Source organism: Thalassophryne amazonica, chromosome 16, assembly GCF_902500255.1.
Source record: "Thalassophryne amazonica chromosome 16, fThaAma1.1, whole genome shotgun sequence".
Classification (NCBI taxonomy): Eukaryota; Metazoa; Chordata; class Actinopteri; order Batrachoidiformes; family Batrachoididae; genus Thalassophryne; species Thalassophryne amazonica.
In genome coordinates this window covers 37,750,897-37,777,079 of record NC_047118.1, presented here as the reverse complement: position 1 = coordinate 37,777,079, position 26,183 = coordinate 37,750,897, and the positions used below count along the sequence as shown (strand labels likewise).

The 26,183-nt window shown below is 41.8% G+C and overlaps 2 protein-coding genes across 2 annotated transcripts; both read left to right on the top strand.

Moving 5' to 3' along the window:
• The first annotated feature begins 987 nt into the window (after positions 1 to 987).
• LOC117528549 (UV excision repair protein RAD23 homolog B-like) lies at positions 988 to 5,594 on the top strand. Its single transcript, XM_034191182.1, has 3 exons — positions 988 to 1,249; positions 4,957 to 5,116; positions 5,393 to 5,594. Exons 1-3 carry the CDS (start codon positions 1,184 to 1,186, stop codon positions 5,395 to 5,397), a joined length of 231 nt encoding a protein of 76 aa, XP_034047073.1. The 5' UTR covers positions 988 to 1,183; the 3' UTR covers positions 5,398 to 5,594.
• Positions 5,595 to 9,763: 4,169 nt separating this feature from the next.
• On the top strand, positions 9,764 to 17,972 carry LOC117528698 (myosin heavy chain, embryonic smooth muscle isoform). The gene is given in 12 exon segments (XM_034191338.1): positions 9,764 to 9,782; positions 10,393 to 10,531; positions 13,163 to 13,285; positions 15,935 to 16,013; positions 16,015 to 16,059; positions 16,062 to 16,127; positions 16,129 to 16,148; positions 16,302 to 16,410; positions 16,936 to 17,108; positions 17,735 to 17,786; positions 17,789 to 17,866; positions 17,925 to 17,972. Coding segments are annotated over 12 exon segments (951 nt in total).
• Positions 17,973 to 26,183: the final 8,211 nt, after the last annotated feature.

The window sequence follows — 26,183 nt, the reverse complement described above, 5'->3', positions numbered from 1 at the left end:
TATTTTATTGTATTGTTACAAGTATTATTACTATCAACAACTATCAATAAAGTCATCTATTTTACTGTGACTGCACTGAATTTAATGCACACACACACACACATCTTCAACCGTTTAGTCCAATTAAGGGTCACGGGTGGCTGGAGCCTATCCCAGCAGTCATAGAGCGAGAGGCGGGGTACACCCGGGGAGGACGCTAGTCTGTCGCAGGGCCACACATGGACAAACAAACACATTCACACCCGCACGCACACCGAGACACGCATTTTCAAACCTAACCTGCGTGTCTTTGGATGTGGGAGGAAGCCGGAGCACGGGGAGAACACACAAACTCCACATAGAAAGGCCACAGCTGGGATTGGGAATCGAACCCATGACTTGAGGCAACAGTGCTAACCACTAAGCCCACCGTGCTGCCCGAATTTTATGCACTTACCACTTTAAAGACGACCAGTGTTGCCAGTTACTTTAAAAAGTAATCTGATTACTGATAACTTCATGAAAAAGTAATTTAATACTTTGCTGATTACTCAGTTTTAAAAGTACCTACGTTAGCTTATAAATTACATTCAGCAGCTGCTGACAACTTGGTAGCTACTGAATGACAGCTATAATGTAATAGCAACACTGATCATGACACAAAAATCACACTTATGTCAACTTTGCCCCCCCCCACACAAACAATCAAAAAACAAAAATGGAGTTCTGGGAATAAAAATACAATCTTATGTCTGTGATTATTTTTATTTATTGATTCATGTGGCGGTATGCACCTTTAAAGCTGGTTTGCAATCCAATGAGCAACACAAAGAATATATTATCTACTAATATAAGCAGCAGCTTGGTCGTTGCTGGTGTCCCACAGCAGTCCAAACTCAACGTTCTTGAAATGGAGTGCAAGGATATTCAAGCAGTCTTCAGTGGTCGCTCATGCTGGGAGTCTTTTAAAAGCCACAAGTCGCTTTTTGTGGGTGGCTTGTTTTAACACCACATATCTGGCAACGCTGCCCTTTCTGCTCGTTGCACCAACTTGTCACCAAAGATGGCGATTTGCTGAGTGCTCATGGATGATACACACATTTCACGGCTAGTTGTTATCATACCCGAAACTCCAACTTTAAAAACGGATTAAGGCTTTACGGGCAGCAGTTTCTCCGTTCGAAGCACGCCAGTCACCGCTACAATGCAGATCACACTAAAAACACTGCAACAGCAGACTATTCAAATTGAGATAGACCCCGAGCAAACGGTGAGTGGCTGTTAGCTACTATGCTAACTTTTGCTTAACGGCGTTATGAGTGAGACACTTTAACTTTACACGTCAACTCCGAGGGTTCAGCGCTATTGATGTGAAACACCGAAGAGCATTTGCTGTAGTTTCGGAACAAGGCATGCACAATAATGACGCGTTTTACTGTCGAGCGTACGAAATTGGATGCTAACACCGCGCAACCTGACTCACTCACTAGCAAACATTAGCCAGTTAGCTTAGCGAGCAGCTCTGTGACAAAGTCACTGCGATGTGTTTGCTAACGCTTTTCTCGTTGTTTTAGATGCGTGTCGTGGTTATTTGATGCCAATCGCATGGTAGTGATGCCTAATAATCCAATTTATATTTAGTAATGCAACTTCTATAAAGTCCTCAAAGCGACTACAGCGCTAGCGCGGTTGTTGCTGACGCCCATTAGTGTAGCTAACGCACAAAACAGCTGGTTAACAACATGCTTATTTTATTTACAGATGTGTAGCAAACCCAGGCCAACTTATAGCAAACAGCAGTGTTTATGCATTATTAGCTGTCGGTGTAGGGTGTCTGGTAGCTGTAATGGTTTTGTTGACGGTAAGCACAGTCATGGTGCAGTCTGACAGTCCATGGTCGGGTACATCCTTCTTTTAATCCCAATAACTTTACTCTCACAAATGAACAAGAACTGTTCAACCAGGTATTCACAATTGTAATACGACACGCTGGTCTGTTGTGACCTTGACAAGTTTGTAAAATCCAATAGAAGAGGATCATGTAGGGACCTGATTCGATGAAGGTTGATGTGGTTCTCAGACCCTGACAATACGGATTTTTTTTTTTTTTTTGCTGGGTCCCATACAGATATTGGAGAGTAAAGAAATTTGCAATGCCTATATATCTGTTGATATATAAAACAAGTGGCTATCGATCTGTCGCCTTTAATAGTACAAAATTCTATTCATGCATAGCGCAGCTTAGTGGGGTTATGTCAAGGTTAAGTTGTAAGGCAAGTTTAAAGTTTCCCAGCTTGTGTCGATCAGCATTACAAGTACACATGCATGGTGGTCGGTGGCTATTGGGACAAACAAAGCCATGTGCCGCAGCTGTCAGTTACGGAAGCATATTGCATCATTGGATAAAAAAAAACATTTGACCGCTGATCTCGTAATTTACGAGAAAAGATCCACTTCCGTAACTGACAGCTGTGCACATGGCTTTGTTTGTCCGGATAGCCTCCGACCACCGCGCATGCATACTGTAATGCTGAAGTGGCTTATTGTAGAGTGAGAGTGCTGTGGCCTAATAGGGCATTGGACTGTTGAGCCAGCAGCATGGGTTTGTATCCTAATCTTATGTTTTGTTTTTTAATTATTAAATTATGGTGGTAAAGTTACAAAAGATAAAGAATTACCATAGAGTGTATATATTGATCAAAGTCTGCGTGACATCACTCATAGGTTTTCTATACAGACTCGGAACAACAATGTGAAGCGGATACCTGGGAATCGCCATGTTGGCAGCCATGGCTGTGCTGACTGGCTATGTCACAATGAACCCTAAATGGATAAAGAGGTGGAGCGTTGGTGGCTTAGTGTTTGATGAAAGAAGCCCAAACACACACTTATCTTCCATTCCACTAGATAAGCTCACAGGCTGACTTCGGTTCAGGTGATCAAGGGCAGATCCAGCATCCAGCGTTTTATGTGTGTGTGTGTGGGGGAGGGTTGTTGTAGATTTGTGAATGCTAAGGGCACAACCGAAGCCCCCCCCCCCCCCCCCCCCCCCATATTGTGAATTTTAGGTGCCATTTCCTGCATTTTGTTATATTTCACCACAAATACTCCACAGAGAAAAGATACTTTCCCAGCATTTTTTGTATTAATTTGAACTTGTACAATCTTGAATGTGATGCTATGACTTTATGATTAGAGTAACATCACCTAAAATGCCTGTGGCAAAAAAGTGAACACCCTTGCTACACTTTGCTGAATCATGGTCTGGCACAAATGTATCCAGCTGAATCATATGTTGCTGAATAGAGGTTGAGCAACAGCGTCAGTGGGGATTCTTAAATTATTTATTTATTGGTCCATTAAATCATATTTTTGGGGGAATGCTTGGTGGTTTTCATAACTGCTTTGGTGTGGACATTAAAAGTTATGAACTGCTTCTCTTCTCAGTAATTGCATTTATGGGAGTTAATAGATGAAGCTCCAGAGAGCTGCTAAAGTACTAACGCCATTAACGTTACATAACGTTAAATAAGACAAGAATTTCACTTGGCGTGAATTTGCAGCAGGGACATCTTAAGATGATCTGTTAGATTTTACCACACAAGAAGCCATTTTATTCCGTGCTTTGTAATAAAATGCTCAAAATGACAGACAGCCCTCCACAACAACTAGCGATCGCATTGACCCAGACGTCTTAAAACTAAGAAGTTAGAAAAAATTCACTCCCTGTGCAGTTGGTCATGAAGAGGGAAACTACCTGTAGCTAGAGACCAAAACAATTTTTTGTACCAAACTGTAAACATGTTTTTTTCTGCTCAAAGTAGTCCCTTTTAAACGCTGACTTGAATTGGAATCTGCTCAGCTTTTTGGAGGCAACTTCAAGTGGCCAGTCAAGGAACTGCAACACTTCCTCCTTCTGAAAGAAAATGTTGGCACTTGATAATTGCCGATAGTTTTGGAAACCACAGAAACTGTTTTAATCATCACTTCAAAAGTAATTTTGATTGTATGGAAAACATGTACAGGTTTGGGGTGCTTATACTATCATAATCACATGACCTAGATTGACCAATCAAAGCCTATGTATGAATGAAATTTATATTATTAATATGGCTACATACAGATATCCACTGCCTATAAAGTGTTTATTTGTCACTCCGGGCAATATACATCATGGTGTCTTCACTCAAATTGACAGTCGCCGCGTCACATTAGTCACCATTTGCAGCAATTAGACCTTGTCTATTTTGTCCCCGCCTAGCTTGTGGCATAGCGACCATTTGTCTATCATCACTGGAAAATGGGCGCTTTGACTAAAAAAGAATGGCAGCTGGTTGCATCGTCTCCCTCTCATAGTTGTTATGACCAAGTTGTGATGGGCAGTGCAGCCATGCTTGACAGCTCATAAACAATGCTGTTGGCCGCCTTCTGCTGGACAGACTATGCAATGACACCATTTCCAACAGCCAAAGTGTTTTATCTTTATTTAGTGAAATGAAAGTTTTCATTTGGAAAAAATAATACAGATTTTTTTTACATTTTTTTATGATGTCAGTCATGCTGACTGCTGAGCTAACCTGTGTTATGGTCACACTGCTAGTGAAAGAGCATGTGACTGTGAATCTGCAGGCTTGGCTGCAATGTTGCCAGATACAGCTGATGATTTCCAGTCCAAAGACTTTTCAAAAACTGCCTTCAGCCTGCAGTATAATTCCAAAACCACCAAATCTGGCAACATAGACGCTTGAATATTTAGTAATGTCAGATAACAAATCAATGATACATCTTGCACACCTCTAGCGATCCGGTGAATAAGAGAGCTGACTGACATCATGTTCACAGCAAAAACTTAGGGGATGCTGGTACATGAACTGTTGAAGGAATCTAAATGAATATTTTAGGTGAACTGAAATGAAATAACTGTTCCAATAAAGAATCGCCTCGTCCATCACTCCTGTTTTTTTTCCCCTCCTTCAGGTGAAGGCATTGAAAGAGAAAATAGAAGCAGAAAGAGGAAAAGATAACTTTCCTGTATCTGGGCAAAAGCTGATATATGCTGGCAAAATCCTGCAAGATGACACGCCTATAAAAGATTACAAATTGATGAGAAGAATTTGTAGTAGTGATGGTGTCCAAGGTGAGTTTTTACAGCTTTGCTTTAAGTCAGGAGTACAGTTTTTTTTACTGATATTTTATTGCTCATAGTTATCAGACTTAAAAAAGATGCTGTAAAAATATGAGTAGGTTAAAAGTTGTTTGTATTTGTATTGTTTAGAGCTCAGATCTGTTGTGCTGTAATGATGTTAAGGTTGTCATGTTTGAACTGATTTTACAGCGTTGTAAGTTATCTTTGAAAGTTGAAAATATAACGTCACTGTCTTTTTTTTTTTTTTATTATGAAAACTGTTGAAAGGCTAAGCCTGCAGCTGCTGCCTCGCTCCACCCTCAGAAGTACCCAAGCCTCCTGTCCAGGACTCTGGCTCCACATCTACAGCTGTCCCAGCTTCCAGCCCTGCCCCTGCCCCAGCCTTAACTCCAGCAGCTGTCCCCATTCCTCCTGAGGAGGCCAAAGAGGAGCCAAGTGCTGCAGCCACAGAACCACAACAACCAGCCAGGTAGAAGCGTGTTTTTTTTTTCCTCTCTCTCTCTCTCTCTCTCTTCTGTCCCTCCCCTGAAATGGGCTGGATCTTGAGGCTTGATTAAAACTCATATTTAAATGTTATAGACTAAATTGCCTGTCCCAAATGTGTGTTGATCATCTGAATGAGAGCACCTTTGCTAGAGGTGCACCGATCAGGATTTTTTAGGCCGATCACTGAAATTTGATCTGCCGATACTGATCAAGGCCGATACCGATCAAGTACATATTTGGATCATGCCCAAAATAAGAATATAGGTCTAATGTATAGGACTATTTTTGCATTAAAACTTAATGATGAAAACAAAAAACATGCATTCAAATAAAGACACTAGAATAAACTGCCAACTTTTGTTTTATTACACTGACTTTGTTCTACCAGCAAGCTTTTTTTGTTTTTCCATGTTTCATGTTGCTCAGGTTACAGCCTACAGAGAATATGTTGAGAATGTAAAATACAGCCCTCATTCTATGGGGTTAAAATTGTCTCATTAATATTTGTAAATGCACACAGGGTGATCTACAAATAATCATTGATTTGCAAATGTGTTCAGATATCCACAAATGCAAATTTCATATTTGTAACTTGTAAATTGGTCTTTGCAAATAATGTATTTGCAAATATAAAACTTAATTTGTAAAAAAAAAAAAATTACATTTGTACAACTGGAAATTGTATATGTGAACTGAGTTTCAGCATTTGTGGATCACCAATTACATGCATTCATCGCTTTCCTCTGTGACATAATTTTGAGACATTCTTTTCGCGAAATCCACAGATCCACAAACAGATCAATCAATCACTTCAATTTTTTTTTTATTTCGAACTTAGTTGACAATTCCAGTATCATGGCAGTTCACAATATAAGCAAATCAAATGAACAAAGCTTTGTACTCTCTGCACCTCTACACTCATATGAAAAAATAAACAAAATCAAAATGCCTACTGATTCACAAATACACACTCACGCGCACTGGATATCTACTAGATGGCAGTGTGGTTCCATTCATTACACAGCAGTCCATTTAGATCTCTGAGCCATTTGACTCATTTGACTTCTGATATGAGCTGGACGGACATGGACTACATTAGATGATGGCGACTGCTCTCCTTGTCCGTCCAGCTCATATCAGAAGTCAAAATGAGTTTACGTCACAGAGGAAAGCGTGTCATGACAGGACCAAGCGCTCCCTGCGCTACTGCCTGCACTGTTGTGATCGGTCCTTTTGATCTGCGCATTTTGCCGATCACCGATCAAGGCGTGATCGGCTGATAATGATCGGTGCCCGATCGATCGGTGCACCTCTAACCTTTGCATGGGATGTGGTATTTGTTCTCAAACGTCATTGATATTTTCATGTCCAGCTTTCTGTTGTGATCAATGGAAAAACTGAAATGTTATCAACATAGATACAGTGCATCTGGATGGTATTCACAACACTTCATTTTTTCCACATTTTGTTATGTTACAGCCTTATTCCAAAATGAATGAAATTAATTTTTCCCCTTCAAAATTTTACTCACAACACCCATAATGACAGCATGAAAAGTTTTTGAAATTTTTGCAAATTTATTAAGAAATCACGTGTACATAAGTATTCACACCCTTTGCTCAGTACTTTGTTGATGCACTTTTGGCAGCAATTACAGCCTCAAGTCTTCTTTAATGTGATGCTACAAGCTTGGTGCACCTATCTTTGTGCAGTTTTGCCCATTTCTCTTTGCAACACCTTTCATATGCCATCAGGTTGGCTGGGGAGCATCAGTGCACAGCCATTTTCAGATCTCTCCAGAGATGTTCAGTCAGATTTAGGTCTGTGCTCTGGCTGGTCCACTCAAGGACATTCACAGAGTTGTCCCGAAGCCACTCCTTTGATATCATGGCTGTGTGCTTAGGGTCATTGTCCTGCTGAAAGATGAACAATCGCCCCAGTCTGAGGTCAAGAGCGCTCTGGAGCAGGTTTTCATCCAGGATGCCTCTGTACATTGCTGCATTTTCTGTCCCTCAATCCTGACTAGACATGGGCTGATAACCGGTTTCACAGTATACCACGGTATAAAAAGCCACGGTATCAAAACCACTAAAATGTTCCGTTATACCGTCCCTATGGTATGAGTGGGTTATGAGAATTCTTGACAGGCAGAGCGGAGGCAGCCGCTGCTGCCTTTCCCCCTGGCGTGCACCTCTGTCTCTGTTTACAAACAGGCAGCTAACGTTAGCTAGCTCTGCATCATGGCTGAAAGAGGCGAAGCCTGCGCTGAACTTTTCCCTCTGTCTAAAAGGACCAAGTCGGCTTTTTTGTTTTATTTTCTGGGGAATAGCCCTTCAAGCCAAAACGGTGGCAACAAAGCACTGTAGCTATAGCCTGAGTCGGACGCGGAGTGATTCAAGATACCCGCAAAGATTACATGGAAGGATCAAACTTTATCCCATCTTTGAAACCACTGAGAAGTACAAGCGGTGGACTCGAGTCGTGCTTGTGGTCGACCAAATTTCTCCCACAAACATGTCAAGAAGGACAAAAACATCTGTTCCAAGATCTTTGTTAGTGAAGCTGGGCCAATATTGAGCATTCGGAGTTCCGGACCTTATTCCAGCCACGTTTCTCCCTAAGCAAGTAAGTCATGTTTCCCATGGGGCAGATGCTACATGTCTAAAAGAGAGACTATTATTCTGGTATTTTCTCTAAAGTTATCAGAGGTATAGTGCTCGTAGCGGTAGACATCGCGTCAATTAGTACGCCTGAATCACACGTGCTTCATATGCAAATAGCCATAATGTTGTTAAAGCACATTTTAAAGTTAATACCGTAACGCATAATACAGTGAAACCGCGGTATTTTTGCCCACGGTTATCATACTGTCCAAATCTCATCTCAATCTCACTGACTAGTCTCCAGTTCCTGTTGGTGAAAAACATGCCCACAGCATCATGCTGCCACCACCATGCTTCACTGTAGGGATGGTGCCTGGTTTACTCCAAACATGACACCTGGCATTCACACCAAAGAGGTCAATCTTTCTCTCATAAGATCAGAGAATTTTGTTTCTCATGGTACCTTTTTGCAACTCCAGGTTGGCTTCCATCTGTCTTTGGCTTCCATCTGGCCACTCTGCCATACAGGCCTGATTGGTGGATTGCTGCAGAGATGGTTGTCCTTCATGAAAGTTCTCCTCTCTCCACAGAGGAGTGCTGGAGCTCTGACAGAGTGACCATCAGGTTCTTGATCACCTCCCTGACTATAGCCCGTCTCCCCTGATCGCTCAGTTTAGACGGGCAGCCAGCTCTCGGAAGAGTCCTGGTGGATCTGAACTTCTTCCATTTACAGATGATGGAGTGCTCATTGGGACCTTCAAAGCAGCAGAAATGTTTCTGTACCCTTCTCCAGATTTGTGCCTCCAGACAGTCCTGTGTTGGAGGTCTACAGACAATTCCTTTGACTTCATGCTTGGTTTGTGCTCTGACATGCACTGTCAACTGTGGGACCTTATACGTAGACAGGTGTGTGTCTTTCCAAATCATGTCTAATCAGCTGAATTTACCCCAGGTGGACTCCAATTAAGCCGTAGAAACATCTCAAGGATGATCAGCGGAAACAGGGATGCACCTGAGCTCAATTATGAGCTTCAGCGCAAAGGCTGTGAATACTTACGTACATGCAATTTCTTAATTTATTTTTACTAAATTTGCTAAAATGTTACACAATGTCTTTCACATTGTCATGATGGTGTGTTGTGTGTATCTTTTTAGGACGATAATGAATTTCATCCATTTTGGAATAAGGCTGTAACATAACATTTGGGGGAAAAGTGAAGTGTTGTGAATATTTTCCAGATGCACAGTATATCAAGGATTAGGAGAGATCCTCAGACAAATCAATGGTTGCAAATCATTTTAAAAGTAGATTGATGAATATTGAGAGCATGAATTGTTAGGTAGTTGGTCGTTTAATCCATTATTAATTAGTCATGTTATATTTATTTTACATTTAATGTAGTCATTTAGAGTTTAAATTGTTTTTAACTATAATGATTATCAGTTGGTATTAATGTCATCTACCACCCTGAGCTACCAGAATTGTAGTGTTTCTGATTTTTTCTCTTCATCATGTTTTGTAGCTCCAGTGGTGGGAGCCAAAGCTTGGATGCCTCCTCAACTTTTGGGTAGGTGATAGATGGATCTCTCCATAATGTCTGTGGCTCCACTTGTCATTGTACAGATGTAGACCATTTTTTTAATGAAATCTGTTTGTGGCCATTGACGTGTGCATGTATTCTCAGCGGTGCATCTCGTGTAAATTCTTGGTTGTACTTGCTCTGCCAGAATTTTGCTGCTGCTGTGAGTCAGGGACTTTACAGCCTGAGGTGCTGTTCAGATCTTCCCTATATTTAGGCTGTGACAACTGTAAGCTGTCCTTTGTGTTGCCACACAGGGCAGTGGGGATTCCAGCTCTGTCTACTCACATGAAAAGCATTTAATAATGCATACCATACTGTGTTTTATGTGTACAATGTACGCTTTAGTAAGACTGAAATGTTGCGAGCTTTTCATTGTTTTTGTTATGTTGTGCATGTTTAATTTAACTTTTCAGTACAAAGTGCTTGGGGAAAAAAGATTCTTTACATTTTAGTCCCTACAGGGTGAGTCATTACTGGAGCTGTTTCTGATAATGTATGTTTTTAATTTATGAATTGAACTTCACTTACATATTTTTCACATATACAGTGTTGGAAGTGTTTGTAAATTCTGATTTGTGTTTGTTCCTTTTTTTAGTGACTGGAGCAGAGTATGAGGCGATGCTGACAGAGATCATGTCTATGGGATATGAAAGGGAGAGAGTGGTAGCTGCACTACAGGCCAGTTTCAACAACCCCCACAGAGCTGTGGAGTATCTTCTTACTGTGAGTGTCTCGTACAGACAAACACACACAACCACACGCCAGGATTTTGTGAGACTTGGACCCTTTGAGAGTTCTGGTGGTATAATTGAGCACTTTTTAAAAGTTCAATGCATCAGTCTGGTGAACTTTGAGAGCACAACTAAGGCTAGAAGAGCTATGAAGAAATTTGTGATCTTATAAACTGTTTTGTGGTTTAGATGATGATAATACAGCAAAAAAGAAGAAAAAAAAAAGTCACATCCACAAAGTGTGGTTCATGAGTGAGAATATAATGCAGTCCACAAATGGTTGTGAAACATGAACATAATAATAGTGACTAAAAGATGTTGTAGTTGTTAAAAATCAGTGTTGAGGTCACGGGGCAGTTATTATTATCTGTTTATTTTTGGATGCCTCGGCCTGCCTATGTAATGTCTTGGTCTCGGCATCATCCGACGAAATAAGCTGGGGCCTGTTTTTTTTTTTTTTTTTTGCACTGTTTACTTCCCACCAGTTAAGGGAGCGATGTCATGTCATCGATGAATTGTTCTACCTGATGTTAAAGTCACCGGCAGGTGATCAGACGTGCATAGGTGGTTAATTCAGTTGCCATTGCAGTCTGCTGCTGAGTGCGCCGACTGGTTATCATCGAACTGGTTTCGCACTGCTCCATTATGACCAAATCATTAGATCCTCTTAGAGCTTAAGGTTAGAAATTTTGATGTTTTTGATGGTTTGGTATCCCTTGAGCATCATCCCAAAAGAGCTGGTTTGAAATTGCTTCCATCATTTAGGAATATTCAGGAACGCAAACTGGTGGTGTCAAAGGCTGAACTGGAAATGATTATTCATGCTTTTGTCTCTTCTGCTTTGGATTGTTGTAGTGGTCTTTTTACTTAACAAATCAACTTTGGAACGGCTTCAGACTGTGCAAAATGCTGCTGCGAGACTTTTAAATGGTACGAACAGAAGAACTCACAACAATCTAGTTGTGGCCTCTCTTTACTGGCTGCCAGTAAATTTTAGAATTCATTAAAAAATTTTAGTTTTAAGTTTTGGGGCCCAACATGAGCAAGCTCCCCAGTACATTGCAGAGTGCTATATAAATACATCTTGCTTACACCAAACCAAAAAGGACCTGTCATGCTAACTTTACGCATATGATGGTCGATACCTGCAATGTTTGATTGCATTATTTTCCAGTGACCACAGTACTATGCACACACATATGCATTTGCATCAAGTGATATGTCTACAAGTAATAAATGTGTAAAAAATCTTCTGAAACAGCCTTGTTACTACCCAAGCATTATAATATTCCTCCACTCAGGTAACGTATGAATGTCTGTGATTCCAACACGCTGCATCATGAAAGTGCACTAAAGATTATACAAACCCACATCCAACTCACTTGGCTGTATCTTGAAATTATGCATGAGTCTATGGGATCGGGCAGCGGCAACTACAATAGACTTTCTACAATACCTGGCCTTGACCTCGGCCTTGGGTGCTGTGGCTTCGGCCTTTGCCATAGAGATCCAGGACTTGACCTTGGATTATTCAAATTATTCAAAGCCCACTCCCTCAAGCACACTCTCAGCGGCCCAGGATTACAACTGATGTGATGAAAATGTTTTTGAATCCAAAAGAATTTTTTAAAAAGTAAGTTCTGTGGACGACTTCATTTTTACTCTGGGTCGCCACAGCAAGTCCAACACAGAGCTGCATGTTGTTCTGGCACACTTTTTACAATGGATGCTCTTCCTGATGCTGCTCCGCATTACCGTAATTTCCGGGCTGTAAGCCGCGACTTTGAACACTGCGGCTTTTACAATGATGGGGCTAATTAATGGATTTTTACAGGCTTTTTCATAAGTCGAAATGCATCAGTTGATGCTCTCAATTGATTTCCTGAAAGCTGCACTCCTCATGCGGTGTAAATTCACACAGTGTAAGTATAAGGTGTTAACCGTTTTTTAGTGAAGAAACATCCCTCTCTGGCTCTTTGCGCCGGAGTCGCGCCGTCAGATCAGTTAGCGGAGCGGAGGCTTCTCCCCACCCTGCCAAACCGGTTCTCTGTCTTGGCGCAACAAGTCGAAAAAGTCACAGCGCCTCATTAAAGTCTCCTTTACCACAGACTCCATCTGATCCTGGCTGCACGTGATGAAAGTTAGAAAAAGAAAAAGTTAAAATTACTCAGTTCTTCGTGTGGAGCAGAGACACCGTGCGCGCGCGCTGGATGATGTACGCGTTAATATTTCCATGTAACACTTAAAGGAAAAAAGCATTTATGTTACGTCTTTAAAAGTTAAAAAATCTTTCTAACATCTTTCTGTGTAAATATCTTATGTTACAATGTGGAGACCCGCGGCTTATAGACAAGTGCAGCTCATTTATGTACAGTTTCTTTTTTCTTTTTAAAATTGGTGGGTGCGGCTAATATTCAGGTGCGTTCTATAGTCTGGAAATTACAGTACATGCAGAGTGGGCACAGGTGGAAGCTTCTGATTTCAAAGCAAGTGCACTACCCACGTGGCCATTAAATGTACCAAATGTTTTGATTCTGTGCGTGATGTTTGTTAGACTGCAGCAGCTTACAGTAGTGTTCAGAATAATAGTAGTGCTATGTGTTGATTGCTGAGCGTACTGTTGCTATCTGTCAGGTCTGCTCTGATGGATGAGAAGAGGGACTGGAGGCTCGCATTGCACAGCTGGAGGAGGAGCTGGAAGAGGAGCAGGGTAACATGGAGCTACTCAATGATCGCTTCAGGAAGTCCACCATGCAGGTGTGTTCTAATACTGTCACAGTGCATCCATATCGGTGACTTATATTAACCCCTGTTTTTATTTGGACTACCATTATCCTTGAACATCTGGTGATCTGTCACAATTTTGAAGATGTTGGGTAAGAAAAATAAAGTGGAGCACATTTTTGTTGATGAGAAAAATACCAACAGAAATCTCTTGATCATGTACAAATCTGTCCAAGGTTGGCAGCTATTTCATTTAAATAAGTAAACGTCTGTAAATGCACAACATGACATTTTACACGCTCTCTGACATTTTGCCAATGAACTCCGAGGTCCGTCATGGATGTGTTCTGGTCCTTAATTTGGTCAGTGCTTGCATATGGATGTCTGGTAAGGTTGTGGAATCCAGTGATTTTGGTCCATGAGACTTCACTGACCTTGACTGTGCAGACAATGCAGTAGCATTTGCAGAATCAGTGATGCCTTGGTTGCTGTTCTCAACAGTAGTAGGCACTGTTCAGCTAATCCGATAACCGATAATTATCAAAGCTAATGTTTTAGTTAGCGGATTCGTTTTTCAGATAAGTTTTAAAACCATCATCGGACCAATTATCTTCCTATAAATTTAGTTCCAATAACTTTTAGACTGCTAATGTTTTTTTACATAGCTAGTAATGTTGAAAAACACATAATTCCTTTTGCTCCTGTCTGCTATGTATTTTGCAGCAGTGAGGTAGCTAAGAGGAGCTGAGCTCAACTCTGCCCCCAGCAGAAAGGACCTGGCTGCCAGACTGCCACAAAACAAAAATAGAAGTCATTACTCCTTAACACCATACAGTGGTCCAGCCATGAGGCAGAGCTCTTGAAATGGGAAGCAGGTTTGACTTATGGTTTTGATTTATAAATCAAATTATTCTGGATAGAATAACTACATTAATGTGAACTCTTAAAATGTACAAGGTGGATATATAACACATCTGTTCATTTTAAAATAATGCACTAATTCTGAAGATTTGAACATTAACACACGGATGCCCAAAGGGATTGTGGGTAAACCTAGCCTCCGCTTATACTGATTGGTTGACTAATTCATTCAGAAGTGCTGGCTCATTGGCTGTGTTTGGGTTTGTGATCGCCTTTGATTCTGTTAAGCCTGGTTCACACGACAGGATTTTAAAATTATCTTTAGGTTTCCAAAACCTGAGAGACCACACACATGAAGATAAAAAATCATAGATCTAACAGGTTTGGTCGTACAGTGTGTGGTGTTCAGCCACACGGTAAGGACACCACCACCACACGAACAGATTTCAGTCGAACATTCTCAGCTCAGACAGGAAATCTTGCAAATCTCTCGAGATTAAACGTGACTTCAGAGTAAACAAACGGAGATAGTATGTGGACTATTTACAACAGAGGAAAAAAAAAAGACACCAAAAGAAAAGGAAAAAGGCGTTCTTTAATGGAGTGGAGACAGCACGACCTCCAGACTTTGTGGTAAGTCAGAACAGCTGTTTTGATTTTATTTTCCGCTCCGTACGTCCATCACCTCGCTTTTTGATTGGCGACACGTCACATTCAGCAGGCTGTGTGCTCGTTTGTGGTCGGAGGACACAACATACGCTGCGATATATCGGGCCAAAAAAATCCAACATGTTGAATACCCCGAATTTGCGATTGGAACGCTCCTGACGTCCTTCCGAGCAGATCAGAGCACTCTGAACACACCACACACGGCAGGAATATCTGATAAGATTATCTTTAGCATCATCACGATTGTCAGGGCGTCCTTAAGGATTGTCAGAAGGGGAAGATCGGGTCCGATATCGGCCTAATTATCCTGCCATGTGAACCAGGCCTTAGAAGCTTTGGCGGTGTCTAAATCAAAATAGCGCTTGTTAGTAGCTGAGAGTGTAAGGAGACAAAATTGAAAGTATCGGTTAGCTGGAGCTTCCAATACATTTTTAGACAGTTTATCGGTTACCAATATAAAAGATAACTTTCAGTTAGCTGATTACCAGTTTTGAAGTTAACTTTTTGGTTAGCTGTGACCACCACTGGTTCTCAATATGTTGAATGAGGAGTGCTTAGGTCTGCAAGTGCCCTTGCTCAAGACTAAGATTCAGGCTTCATGAACCTGACCACCATAGTGGTGTATATATGTATATGTAAGAGATTCTGTTGAATTTCTAGAGGTCTGTCTGCCTCACAGGAGATAAGAACTGTGACTCGAGCAAGGTGTATGGTGATGCAGATAAATACAGAGTAATAGTGCATGTCATCAGAGTCATGATGTGTCTTCTGTTTGGGTTTGAGACCTGAATGCAAACCTGTAGAGAAGACTCCTGGGTGCCTCTGTAGTAGGAGTCTCTGGAGATCTGTGGGGTGCCACTCTTATGACTTTGTGTCATCATGCGAAAGCACAACTGTTTTACTGGACATGTTTGAGACACGCTGGCCTGGGCCCCTATGATGGATCGATGTTACTTTCTAGAGTGACGATGGCCCAAAGGTCTGCTGGGTGGTTGCTAGTGTGTGGATTCAAAAATGTTTCCACCAGCTCATTCTCCTAAAATGACCCAGTGCTATCATCATTTAACCAGACGTTTCAACACTTTTGCGAAGTGAATTTTGTGTGTGTGAGTGGGTCACTGGATGACCTTCTTCGTACCCTTGCTGTCACAGGTGGACCACCCTATCCACAGAACTTAGCTCAGAGCGTAGCACGGCTCAGAAGAGTGAAAATGCTCGGCAGCAACTGGAAACGTCAAAACAAGGACTTGCGTGCTAAACTGGGCCGAGCTGGAGGGTTCGAGTGAAGAACAGGTTCAAGGTCTGCATCACGGCTTTGGAGGCCAAGATAGCACAGCTGGAGGAAACAGCTGGAGCAGGAGGCAAAGTGAGAATTCAACACGCTGTTTTCCTTTAAATGTTTTTTACTGAGAATCCTAATTCTGCTACATCATTAAAGTACGCTTGGCTCGGCTCCTCTGCGAGTTGTACCCTCCTCTTCCCTCTCAGACATTTCTCTAAATTTGTTTTTTCACTGAAGGGAGCGAGGGACAGCCAACAAGCTAGTGAGGAGGACAGAGAAGAAGCTGAAAGAAGTGTGCATGCAAGTGGAGGATGAGCGTCGCCATGCTGACCAGTTCAAGGAACAAGTAAGGAAAAATCAGATGTAGAGATTTAAAAATGTCTCTCACAGACAACTGAATGATTGATAATAACATAGCTATGATTTACAATACATTACACTATTACACAAATGAAAGAAAAATTTGTTGAATTCCTACAATTCTGTCAACTGTAATCGACAAACATGACAACATGTTGGCTATGGGGAGAGATAGATGATGTGTAGTTGTGACGCCGGTACGAGCTGCTAGTTTGCCACGGCAATTATGTGTTTATCGAGGCTTTAGTTCTGGGAGAGGCAGCATATTTCAGAGGTGATCCAGGCAGATCCAAACCGGCTACAGAGAGGGAGGATTCTGCCTGGAAGGACGGTTTGAGTTTGTGTGCACCAGCAAGACTGAGAGACCATCAAATTTTCTGTGCCTCAAAATATTTTTCCCACAACTGTCTGCACCCTAACTGGTAACCAGTTGACACTCATGGTCTGTACTTTGTTTTGTTTTGTTTTTGCTTTGTTTTTGGTGATGTTTTATTTTGTGTCTGGCATAAAGGTGGAAAAGGTTAACTCTCGCATGAAGCAGCTGAAGCGTCAGTTGGAAGAGGCTGAGGAAGAGGCCACACGGGCCAATGCCTCACGCAGGAAACTGCAACGAGAGCTGGATGACGCCACTGAGGCCAGCGAGGACCTGAGCCGTGAGGTCAACACACTCAAGAACCGCCTCAGGTACAGCAGGCAAGGACAAAAGCACTTAGTCTACATTCACTGTTTGATTTGTTTTAACAAATTGAGGACAAAGAATGAGTAATTTTGACCAAATATGGGAAAGATGTTCATCCCCCACAGAGATTCAATCAGAATGTCAAATTTAACATGACCAGACAGTCCACCAAGATTGTTTGTTACCAAATTTCAGAATTCTCTAATTAAGGGTCACGGGAGGTTGGAGGCCTATCCCAGCAGTCATAGGCGTGATGCGGGGTAACCCTGGACAGGATGCCAGTCTGTCGCAGGGCCACACCCGCACGCACACCTGTGGACAATTAAGATTCCAATCCACCTAACCTGCATGTCTTTGGATTGTGGATGAAGCCGGCACACCCGGAGAGAACCCACGCAATACAAGGAGAACATGCAAACTCCACACAGAAAGGCCACAGGTGGGAATTGATCCCATATTTAGCAGCTTTTCATTATTTTTGAAGGGGTTCAAATCAGGTTTTAGAAATTTTAAATATGAACATGTGGCATTTTGATTATAAAGAGGAAGTGAGCAGAGGTTCATTTTGTCCTGCTTGAGCTTCACCTCTGCCTCCGGTGTCAGTCTTCTTTCCTTTTCTGGTGCAGGCGAGGCGGCCCATCGGTTTTTCCTCCAGCCGCTCGGGTCGGCGCCAGCTGCAGGTCCCGAGGGCACTTCCTTGGACCTTCTGTCTGATGATGAGCTGGAAAACAAGATCACTGACAACAACGCTAATGAGACGCCGGTGCCCAGCCTGAGTAAACGAACCCAAATCTTTGATGTTGCTTTTGTTCTTTCCACAGACACACCCAGTCCCTCCGAGCCTGACCCTCTGCACCGACCGAGTTTGATAGATTCTCCTGAAACCACATGCAGCATGAGTTTTTTTTTGTTACACCTTGAGCCAGCTGGAACCAGGACACAGTCGATGTCCCTCTTATGTTTGCTAACTGCACTCATCTGCCTCCTAATCATGCTGCAGGTCTGCATTATAGCACCTTCGATATCAAGAACCTGGTGTCGACTGCGTCATACATAAAAACAAGTATTTCCTTAAAAAAATAAATGAATAAAAGTGTTCATGAACTGCACATATTGGCAAGTAAAACTTGTACAATTCTCCGGCCCGTCATCAGGCATGAAGCAGCTGGTCGCGGCGACTGCAAATGTGTGTTTTTGAAAGTGTTATTGGACCATTCTTGCTTCCAAACGTTGACATATTAGCAGATGAAAGATCTAAATGATCATTATGAAAGCAAAACATTCTTACTTTATTTTTCCATCATTGTACCATATATATATTAGTTATATTGGTTCTGTTAGTTGAACTGCAGCTGAGTTTTTTTTTTTGTTACTGGGGTTTGCTTGCATATGAATTTAAAAATGTGACACTGATTCATTGCCTCGATGATAGAACACGTTGCTCTTTTGACAAGTATTGTAATCTCAAAAATGTTTGACATAAGTTCAGTGTTGACTTAATAATTATATCCTTTTTTAAAAAATTACTATTATGATTGTTATCATAATGTTGCTGCAGACTTCAGCCATGTATTTTCACTTTTATTATGTCAACATAGTTTAATTTGCTGAAAATATTCAACATATGATGTATGCACACATTTCAGTTAATGGGTGAATTAATGTCGCTAATCAGTGGCGGTTATTGGTATGAAAAGCCCATTAATTATCCTCTCTACTTCTAAATACGCCATCAGTGTTAAGCTGGGTTTCCACTTTCGAGAAACGTCAACATCTACGAGTCGATCTTGGCCAATTTGACACAAGAAGTGCCCCGCCCACAGTGCTGTGTCAATGCTGCTGAGACACTGCTGTGCCGCTGTTACTATATTGCAGCAGTGTCAAGAGACACCGCCCCAAATTTACAAAATCGCATCCACCCTTAAGATGTATAGCATGAGATATGCCGATGAGTCTTGTTGACATGTTGCTGATGTCAGGCAACATGCTGTGGTACATCACAGTGCGTCATCATGGGCTTTGAAATGTGTAAAAAAAAAAACAAAAACAAAAAAACGTTTCTGATGTCTTTGCATGGGTCACATTGTGACTACGTGTTGATTTGTCCTGTTTTTATCTTGGTGGTTTCACGATGCATCTTGCTGTGTCGTGAGTATTCTTGGAATACTTGAATTCTTGGAAGAAAATCCTCATATAAAATCAACAATAATGATAATAATAATAATATTAAAGCAAACAGAGCTCTGGTATCTGATCGGAAAAAGTATCTGTATCGGCAGATATCCAAATTCAGGTATCAGGATTGGATCGGAAGTGAAAGTTATCTGCTGCACTAGCAGTGTCTGCCATGTTGTAGCATCTCGTACTGGCATCATAAACGTATTTGTAACGTTTCTGTAATTTGTGTCTGTATCATGGCCCAAGTAGAGGGTCACCCTTTGAATCTGGTCTGCTTGAGGTTTCTTCCTCAGAGGGAGTTTTTTCTTACCACTGCTGCTCTGGGGGTTAGTAAGGTTAGACCTTACTTGTGTGAAGCGCCTTGAGGCAACTCTGTTGTGATTTGGCGCTATATAAAAAATGAAAATAAATAAATAAGTTTCTTATTAACCTTCTGACAATTCATTGTGATTCTTGCTGATGCTTTTTGGGTTCAGATGAATTCATGGCAGTGTTTTTAAATGCTGCCACCATGTATCAACAGTGTTGCAGCGGTGTCTTAGTGATTTGTGATGTGGTGGGCAAGACACTTTTTGAGGCAAAAGCCAAGAATCATCACAAATTCTCCAGCTTGTAGAGTTTGTCAATGCGTGAAAGTGTAAAACTCACTTTCCTCGCTTTATTCAGTTTTATGTTCTGTACCGTGCACAGTATGTTTTGCTCAAAACCTCTTTCACATACAGTAGTGTTCAGAATAATAGTAGTGCTATGTGACTAAAAAGATTAATCCAGGTTTTGAGTATATTTCTTATTGTTACATGGGAAACAAGGTACCAGTAGATTCAGTAGATTCTCACAAATCCAACAAGACCAAGCATTCATGATATGCACACTCTTAAGGCTATGAAATTGTTAGTAAAAAAAAATTATTAGTAAAAAAAAGTAGAAAAGGGGGTGTTCACAGTAATAGTAGCATCTGCTGTTGACGCTACAAACTCAAAACTATTATGTTCAAACTGCTTTTTTGGCAATCCTGTGAATCACTAAACTAGTATTTAGTTGTATAACACAGTTTTTCATGATTTCTTCACATCTGCGAGGCATTAATTTTGTTGGTTTGGAACCAAGATTTTGCTCGTTTACTAGTGTGCTTGGGGTTATTGTCTTGTTGAAACACCCATTTTAAGGGCATGTCCTCTTCAGCATAAGGCAACATGACCTCTTCAAGTATTTTGACATATCCAAACTGATCCATGATACCTGGTATGCGATATACGTAGGAGAAACATGCCCATATCATGATGCTTGCACCACCATGCTTCACTGTCTTCACTGTGAACTGTGGCTTGAATTCAGAGTTTGGGGGTCGTCTCACAAACTGTCTGCGGCCCTTGGACCCAAAAAGAACAATTTTACGCTCATCAGTCCACAAAATATTCCTCCATTTCTCTTTAGGCCAGTTGATGTGTTCTTTGGCAAATTGTAGCCTCTTCTGCACGTATTTTATTTAAGAGAGGGACTTTGCGGGGGATTCTTGCAAATAAATTAGCTTTACACAGACGTCTTCTAACTGTCACAGCACTTACAGATAACTCCAGACTGTCTTTGATCATCCTGGTGCTGATCAATGGGTGAGCCTTTGCCATTCTGGTTATTCTTCTATCCATTTTGATGGTTTTCCGTTTTCTTCCACGTGTCTCTGTTTTTTGTCCATTTTAAAGCATTGGAGATCATTGTAGATGAACAGCCTATAATTTTTTGCACCTGCGTATACGTTTTCCCCTCTTCCAATCAACTTTTTAATCAAACTACGCTGTTCTTCTGAACAATGTCTTGAACGTCCCATTTTCCTCAGGCTTTCAAAGAGAAAAGCATGTTCAACAGGTGCTGGCTTCATCCTTAAATAGGGGACACCTGATTCACACCTGTTTGTTCCACAAAACTGACGAACTCACTGACTGAATGCTGCACTACTATTATTGTGAACACCCCCTTTTCTACTTTTTTTTACTAATAGCCCAATTTCATAGCCTTAAGAGTGTGCATATCATGAATGCTTGGTCTTGTTGGATTTGTGGAAATCTACTGGTACCTTGTTTCCCATGTAACAATAAGAAATATACTCAAAACCTGGATTAATCTTTTTAGTCACATAGCACTACTATTATTCTGAACACTACTGCAAGTTTTGTCTCTTTTTTTTTGTAATCATAAGATGAAAAATGTGGATTTACAGATGGGCAGTGGAGGTTAAATTCACAAGTTTATTGTTTTAATTGGTGATAATGTGGCTTTTAAACAGTAGATCAGGGGAACCACGTGGTTTCATTTGCAGTGTGAATATTGAGATGAATGTGTTATATTGTACATGTTAGCTACAAAATATTATACCATTTTGTAAATCGAGTGCCACATATTTCACTTTTAGGTAAGTGACAATTAGAATGAGACCCTTCTCAGACATCTCTAGAAAGTGCCTTAGCCATTACTGACGATGTCAGACAGGTGGTGCACAGACAGAAACACTTTAAGGGAAAACTGAAAAACAGTATTTGAGATGTTGAAAACCAGTTCTTCCATCTAATGTTCTGATATCATACCACTTGGAATTGTCGCACAGTTTTCGCATTGGGCAGGGCAGATTACTGGTATATCCAGTATTTGTTCTGTAGAATGTACACCAGAAACATTAAACAGGTTTCTCTGTGCTCTATGAACTGGTTTCAAAGCTTTAACACCAATATAAGGTTATTAACATTTATGAACTGGCTGTTGACCACCAGATATTCATCATCTCCATTTATTTTCATGTAATCCTGTATTTCTAGACTATTTGTCTTTTTGTAAAAGATCAATAAACATGTTCACATAGAAAAACAGTTTATTTTCTATTTAATTGTAAGAATTAGTCATGTAACTTCCTTGTACCGCCTATTCTACGTACCTGCTTTACCCCGTTGAGAGTTTTGGGATTTGGAGCTGAACCCAGCATGTGAGGTAGACCCTTGATCAGATTGTTAGTGTAAAATTCTTCTTCTTACTTATAAGGTTTTGAATAATCAGGTCCCATCTTATCTTAGGGACCTCATAGTACCATATCACCCCAATAGAGTGCTTCGCTCTCAGACTGCAGGCTTACTTGTAGTTCGTAGGGTTTTTAAGAGTAGAATGGGAGGCAGAGCCTTCAGCTTTCAGGCTCCTCTCCTCTGTGATTGATCTCTGCTCCCCTCCACAGCATGTCTTTTTCCTGGTTCTCTCCCTCAGCCCCAACCAGTCCCAGCAGAAGACTGCCCCTCCCTGAGCCTGGTTCTGCTGGAGGTTTCTTCCTGTAAAAGGGAGTTTTTCCTTCCCACTGTCGCCAAGTGCTTGCTCACAGGGGGTCGTTTTGACCGTTGGGGTTTTTCCGTAATTATTGTATGGCTTTGCCTTGCAATATAAAGCGCCTTGGGGCAACTGTTTGTTGTGATTTGGCGCTATATAAATAAAATTGATTTGATTTGACTTGGGGGCCCTATCTTGCACCTGGTACAAAGGGGCGCACAGCGCAGCAGAAGTGTCACCCACTGTTTCCAACTGATTGCAATTGTAATTTTCACACCCAGCAAGTACCTTATTTAAACAGTGAGCGCACTTGGTTATGCGCCCATGGGTGTGTTAGTCATAAAATGAGGTGTGGTCAGGTATATTGATGGTGCATTGCTATTGTAAGCTGCAGAAAGCAAAAAGATCACCAAAAACCTGATCAGAAGTGAAGTATAGAGTTTTCCTGCTGTTTATACGTACGGTGCAATATTTCAGATACGTCTTACATAGGCAGATTCACTACACTACCACTCTGCTTCTACACACAGCAAAGCTGAACTGAAAACAAAAACGATAAAAGTGAATGCTAATGAAAAAATACAAATCCTGACCTTACTGCTTCATCTCACAGAACTTTGGTGTCTGCTCTCCAATTGTATGCTTTGATACATTTGCATAACACACATTGCAGAACTGTTAACTCACCAGAAAACCTCATACAATTCGCCAGGTTTCAGCAGACTATGGCTTTTATGGAGGTAAACAACATAACGATCTGAAAGTTTTAATTCATGTTATGCACAAAACAGACGACCCCTTTGTGCCTGGTGCCACATTACTCACCCTGTAAACAGCAAAGTGGAATTGGACACACCCAAATGCACTTGCACTGTGCACCATAAATTGTCAAAATAGGGCTTTAAATCCATTTAAAACAGCAGTCACCTTATGCATGTAAGTCAGTAAGAATAAATAAATAAATGAAATAAAATGCTTTTCTGTAACTCGTAAGAAATTTATTTAGGGTCCTGTCACACTTGGCACGAGTGAGCGCAAATGAGGCCGAATCAACCCAAATAGGAAAAACAGCCAGAATTTGAGCCGCAGTTGTCCGAGACAGACATTCATACATCTGTGTATGAATGTCGTAGCAGAATGTGTTTCGAAGCCACCTTGAGTGATTCGTGCACATTTGGAGTGCAGCAGCTCCTAAATCCAGATCAACTAATTAGAGTGCAGGTTGTATGCAGACACTCTCTCTCTCTCCCTCTCTCTCTCTCTCTCTCTCTCTCTCTCATACCCACCAGAGAATCAGCTGTTTGGCGCAGGCGCTTGTGCAGGGAAAGCGATCAGTATGACTGCACACACGCAGCTGAGCACACGTGTTCCAGCCTCACGCACGTGCAGCGGTTCAATCAGCTGTTATCCTGGTGGGCTGAAAGACGCAGGAGGCCATGAGATCAACAGAGTCCTGTAAAATGCACCAGACGCGTCCAATATCACATGGATGTAGCCATGGTGCCTACTACATTGCTGTATTATGTATCCATATGTAATGATTACTGACACATATCTGTCTTTCCAAAGGTGATTATTTATCTCTTCATACTGTGATGGCTTGTTAATACAGCTGTGACGTCAGTCCTTCATATGTATAACTGTGATATGATCACTGGTTTGGATATGATGTGTATTACAGATATGACAGCTCATTCATCCATGCGCGGTGTAGCACTGTTCTGAGACACACTGAGTTGCTGTGGAGCTCACCTGACTGGGCTGTTACAGATACATGGTTAAGGCCTCTCATGGGAACATAAAGTATGTGAATTATGATGACCATCATAGCTGTAACATGTAGCTGCACAGTGCCCTGCGCCATGGTGTGTCAAAGGCTCTGCACGGTGCGCCACTTATGCCCATAATAAGCATGATATTACAGATCCATTTTCAGTCCACCTCGTGTCAGAGGATATATATGTATTATTATGTTATCATGGCTGTTAGACCCTGTCCAGATGGCTGCACTGCACATCAGCGTGTCACGGAGACAGCACCCGTGATTGCAGTGTAACGTCCAGAATAAGCATGATATCACACATCCATTGTCAGTCCACCTCATGTGTCAGAGGATGCATCTGTACTATCATCTTATTATAGCTGTTAGACCCGACCATATCGCCTCACTATGCATCAGCATGTCACGGAGACAGTGCCTGTGATCACAGTGTAACATCCAGAATGAGCATGATATCACACATCCATTGTCAATCCACCTCATGTGCGCATGTTGGACACAACGATATATACTCAACAAAAATATAACGCAAACACTTTTGGTTTTGCTCCCCTTTTGTATGAGATGAACTCAAAGATCTAAAACTTTTTCCACATACACAATATCACCATTTCCCTCAAATATTGTTCACAAACCAGTCTAAATCTGTGATAGTGAGCACTTCTCATTTGCTGAGATAATCCATCCCACCTCACAGGTGTGCCATATCAAGATACTGATTAGACACCATGATTAGTGCACAGGTGTGCCTTAGACTGTCCACAATAAAAGGCCACTCTGAAAGGTGCAGTTTTGTTTTATTGGGGGGGATACCAGTCAGTATCTGGTGTGACCACCATTTGCCTCATGCAGTGCAAACATCTCCTTCGCATAGAGTTGATCAGGTTGTCAATTGTGGCCTGTGGAATGTTGGTCCAACTCCTCTTCAATGCTGTGCGAAGTTGCTGGATATTGGCAGGAACTGGTACACGCTGTCGTATACGCCGGTCCAGAGCATCCCAAACATGCTCAATGGGTGACATGTCGGTGAGTATGCCGGCCATGCAAGAACCTGGGACATTTTCAGCTTCCAAGAATTGTGTACAGATCCTTGCAACATGGGGCCGTGCATTATCCTGCTGCAAACATGAGGTGATGTTCTTGGATTGGCACAACAATGGGCCTCAGGATCTCGTCACGTATCTCTGTGCATTCAAATGCCATCAATAAAATGCACCTGTGTTCTTCGTCCATTACAGACGCCTGCCCATACCATAACCCCACCGCCACCATGGGCCACTCGATCCACAACATTGACATCAGAAAACCGCTCACCCACACGACGCCACCCGCTGTCTGCCATCTGCCCTGAACAGTGTGAACCGGGATTCATCCGTGAAGAGAACACCTCTCCAACGTGCCAAATGACAGTGAATGTGAGCATTTGCCCACTCAAGTCGGTTACGACTACGAACTGGAGTCAGGTCGAGACCCCGATGAGGACGACGAGCATGTAGATGAGCTTCCCCTGAGACGGTTTCTGACAGTTTGTGCAGAAATTCTTTGGTTATGCAAACCGACTGTTTCAGCAGCTGTCCGAGGGCTGGTCTCAGACGATCTTGGAGGTGAACAAGCTGCATGTGGAGGTCCTGGGCTGGTGTGGTACACATGGTCTGCGGTTGTGAGGCTGGTTGGATGTACTGCCAAATTCTCTGAACGCCTTTGGAGACAGCTTATGGTAAAGAAATGAACATTCAATACACGAGCAACAGCTCTGGTTGACATTCCTGCTGTCAGCATGCCAATTGCACGCTCCCTCAAATCTTGCGACATCTGTGGCATT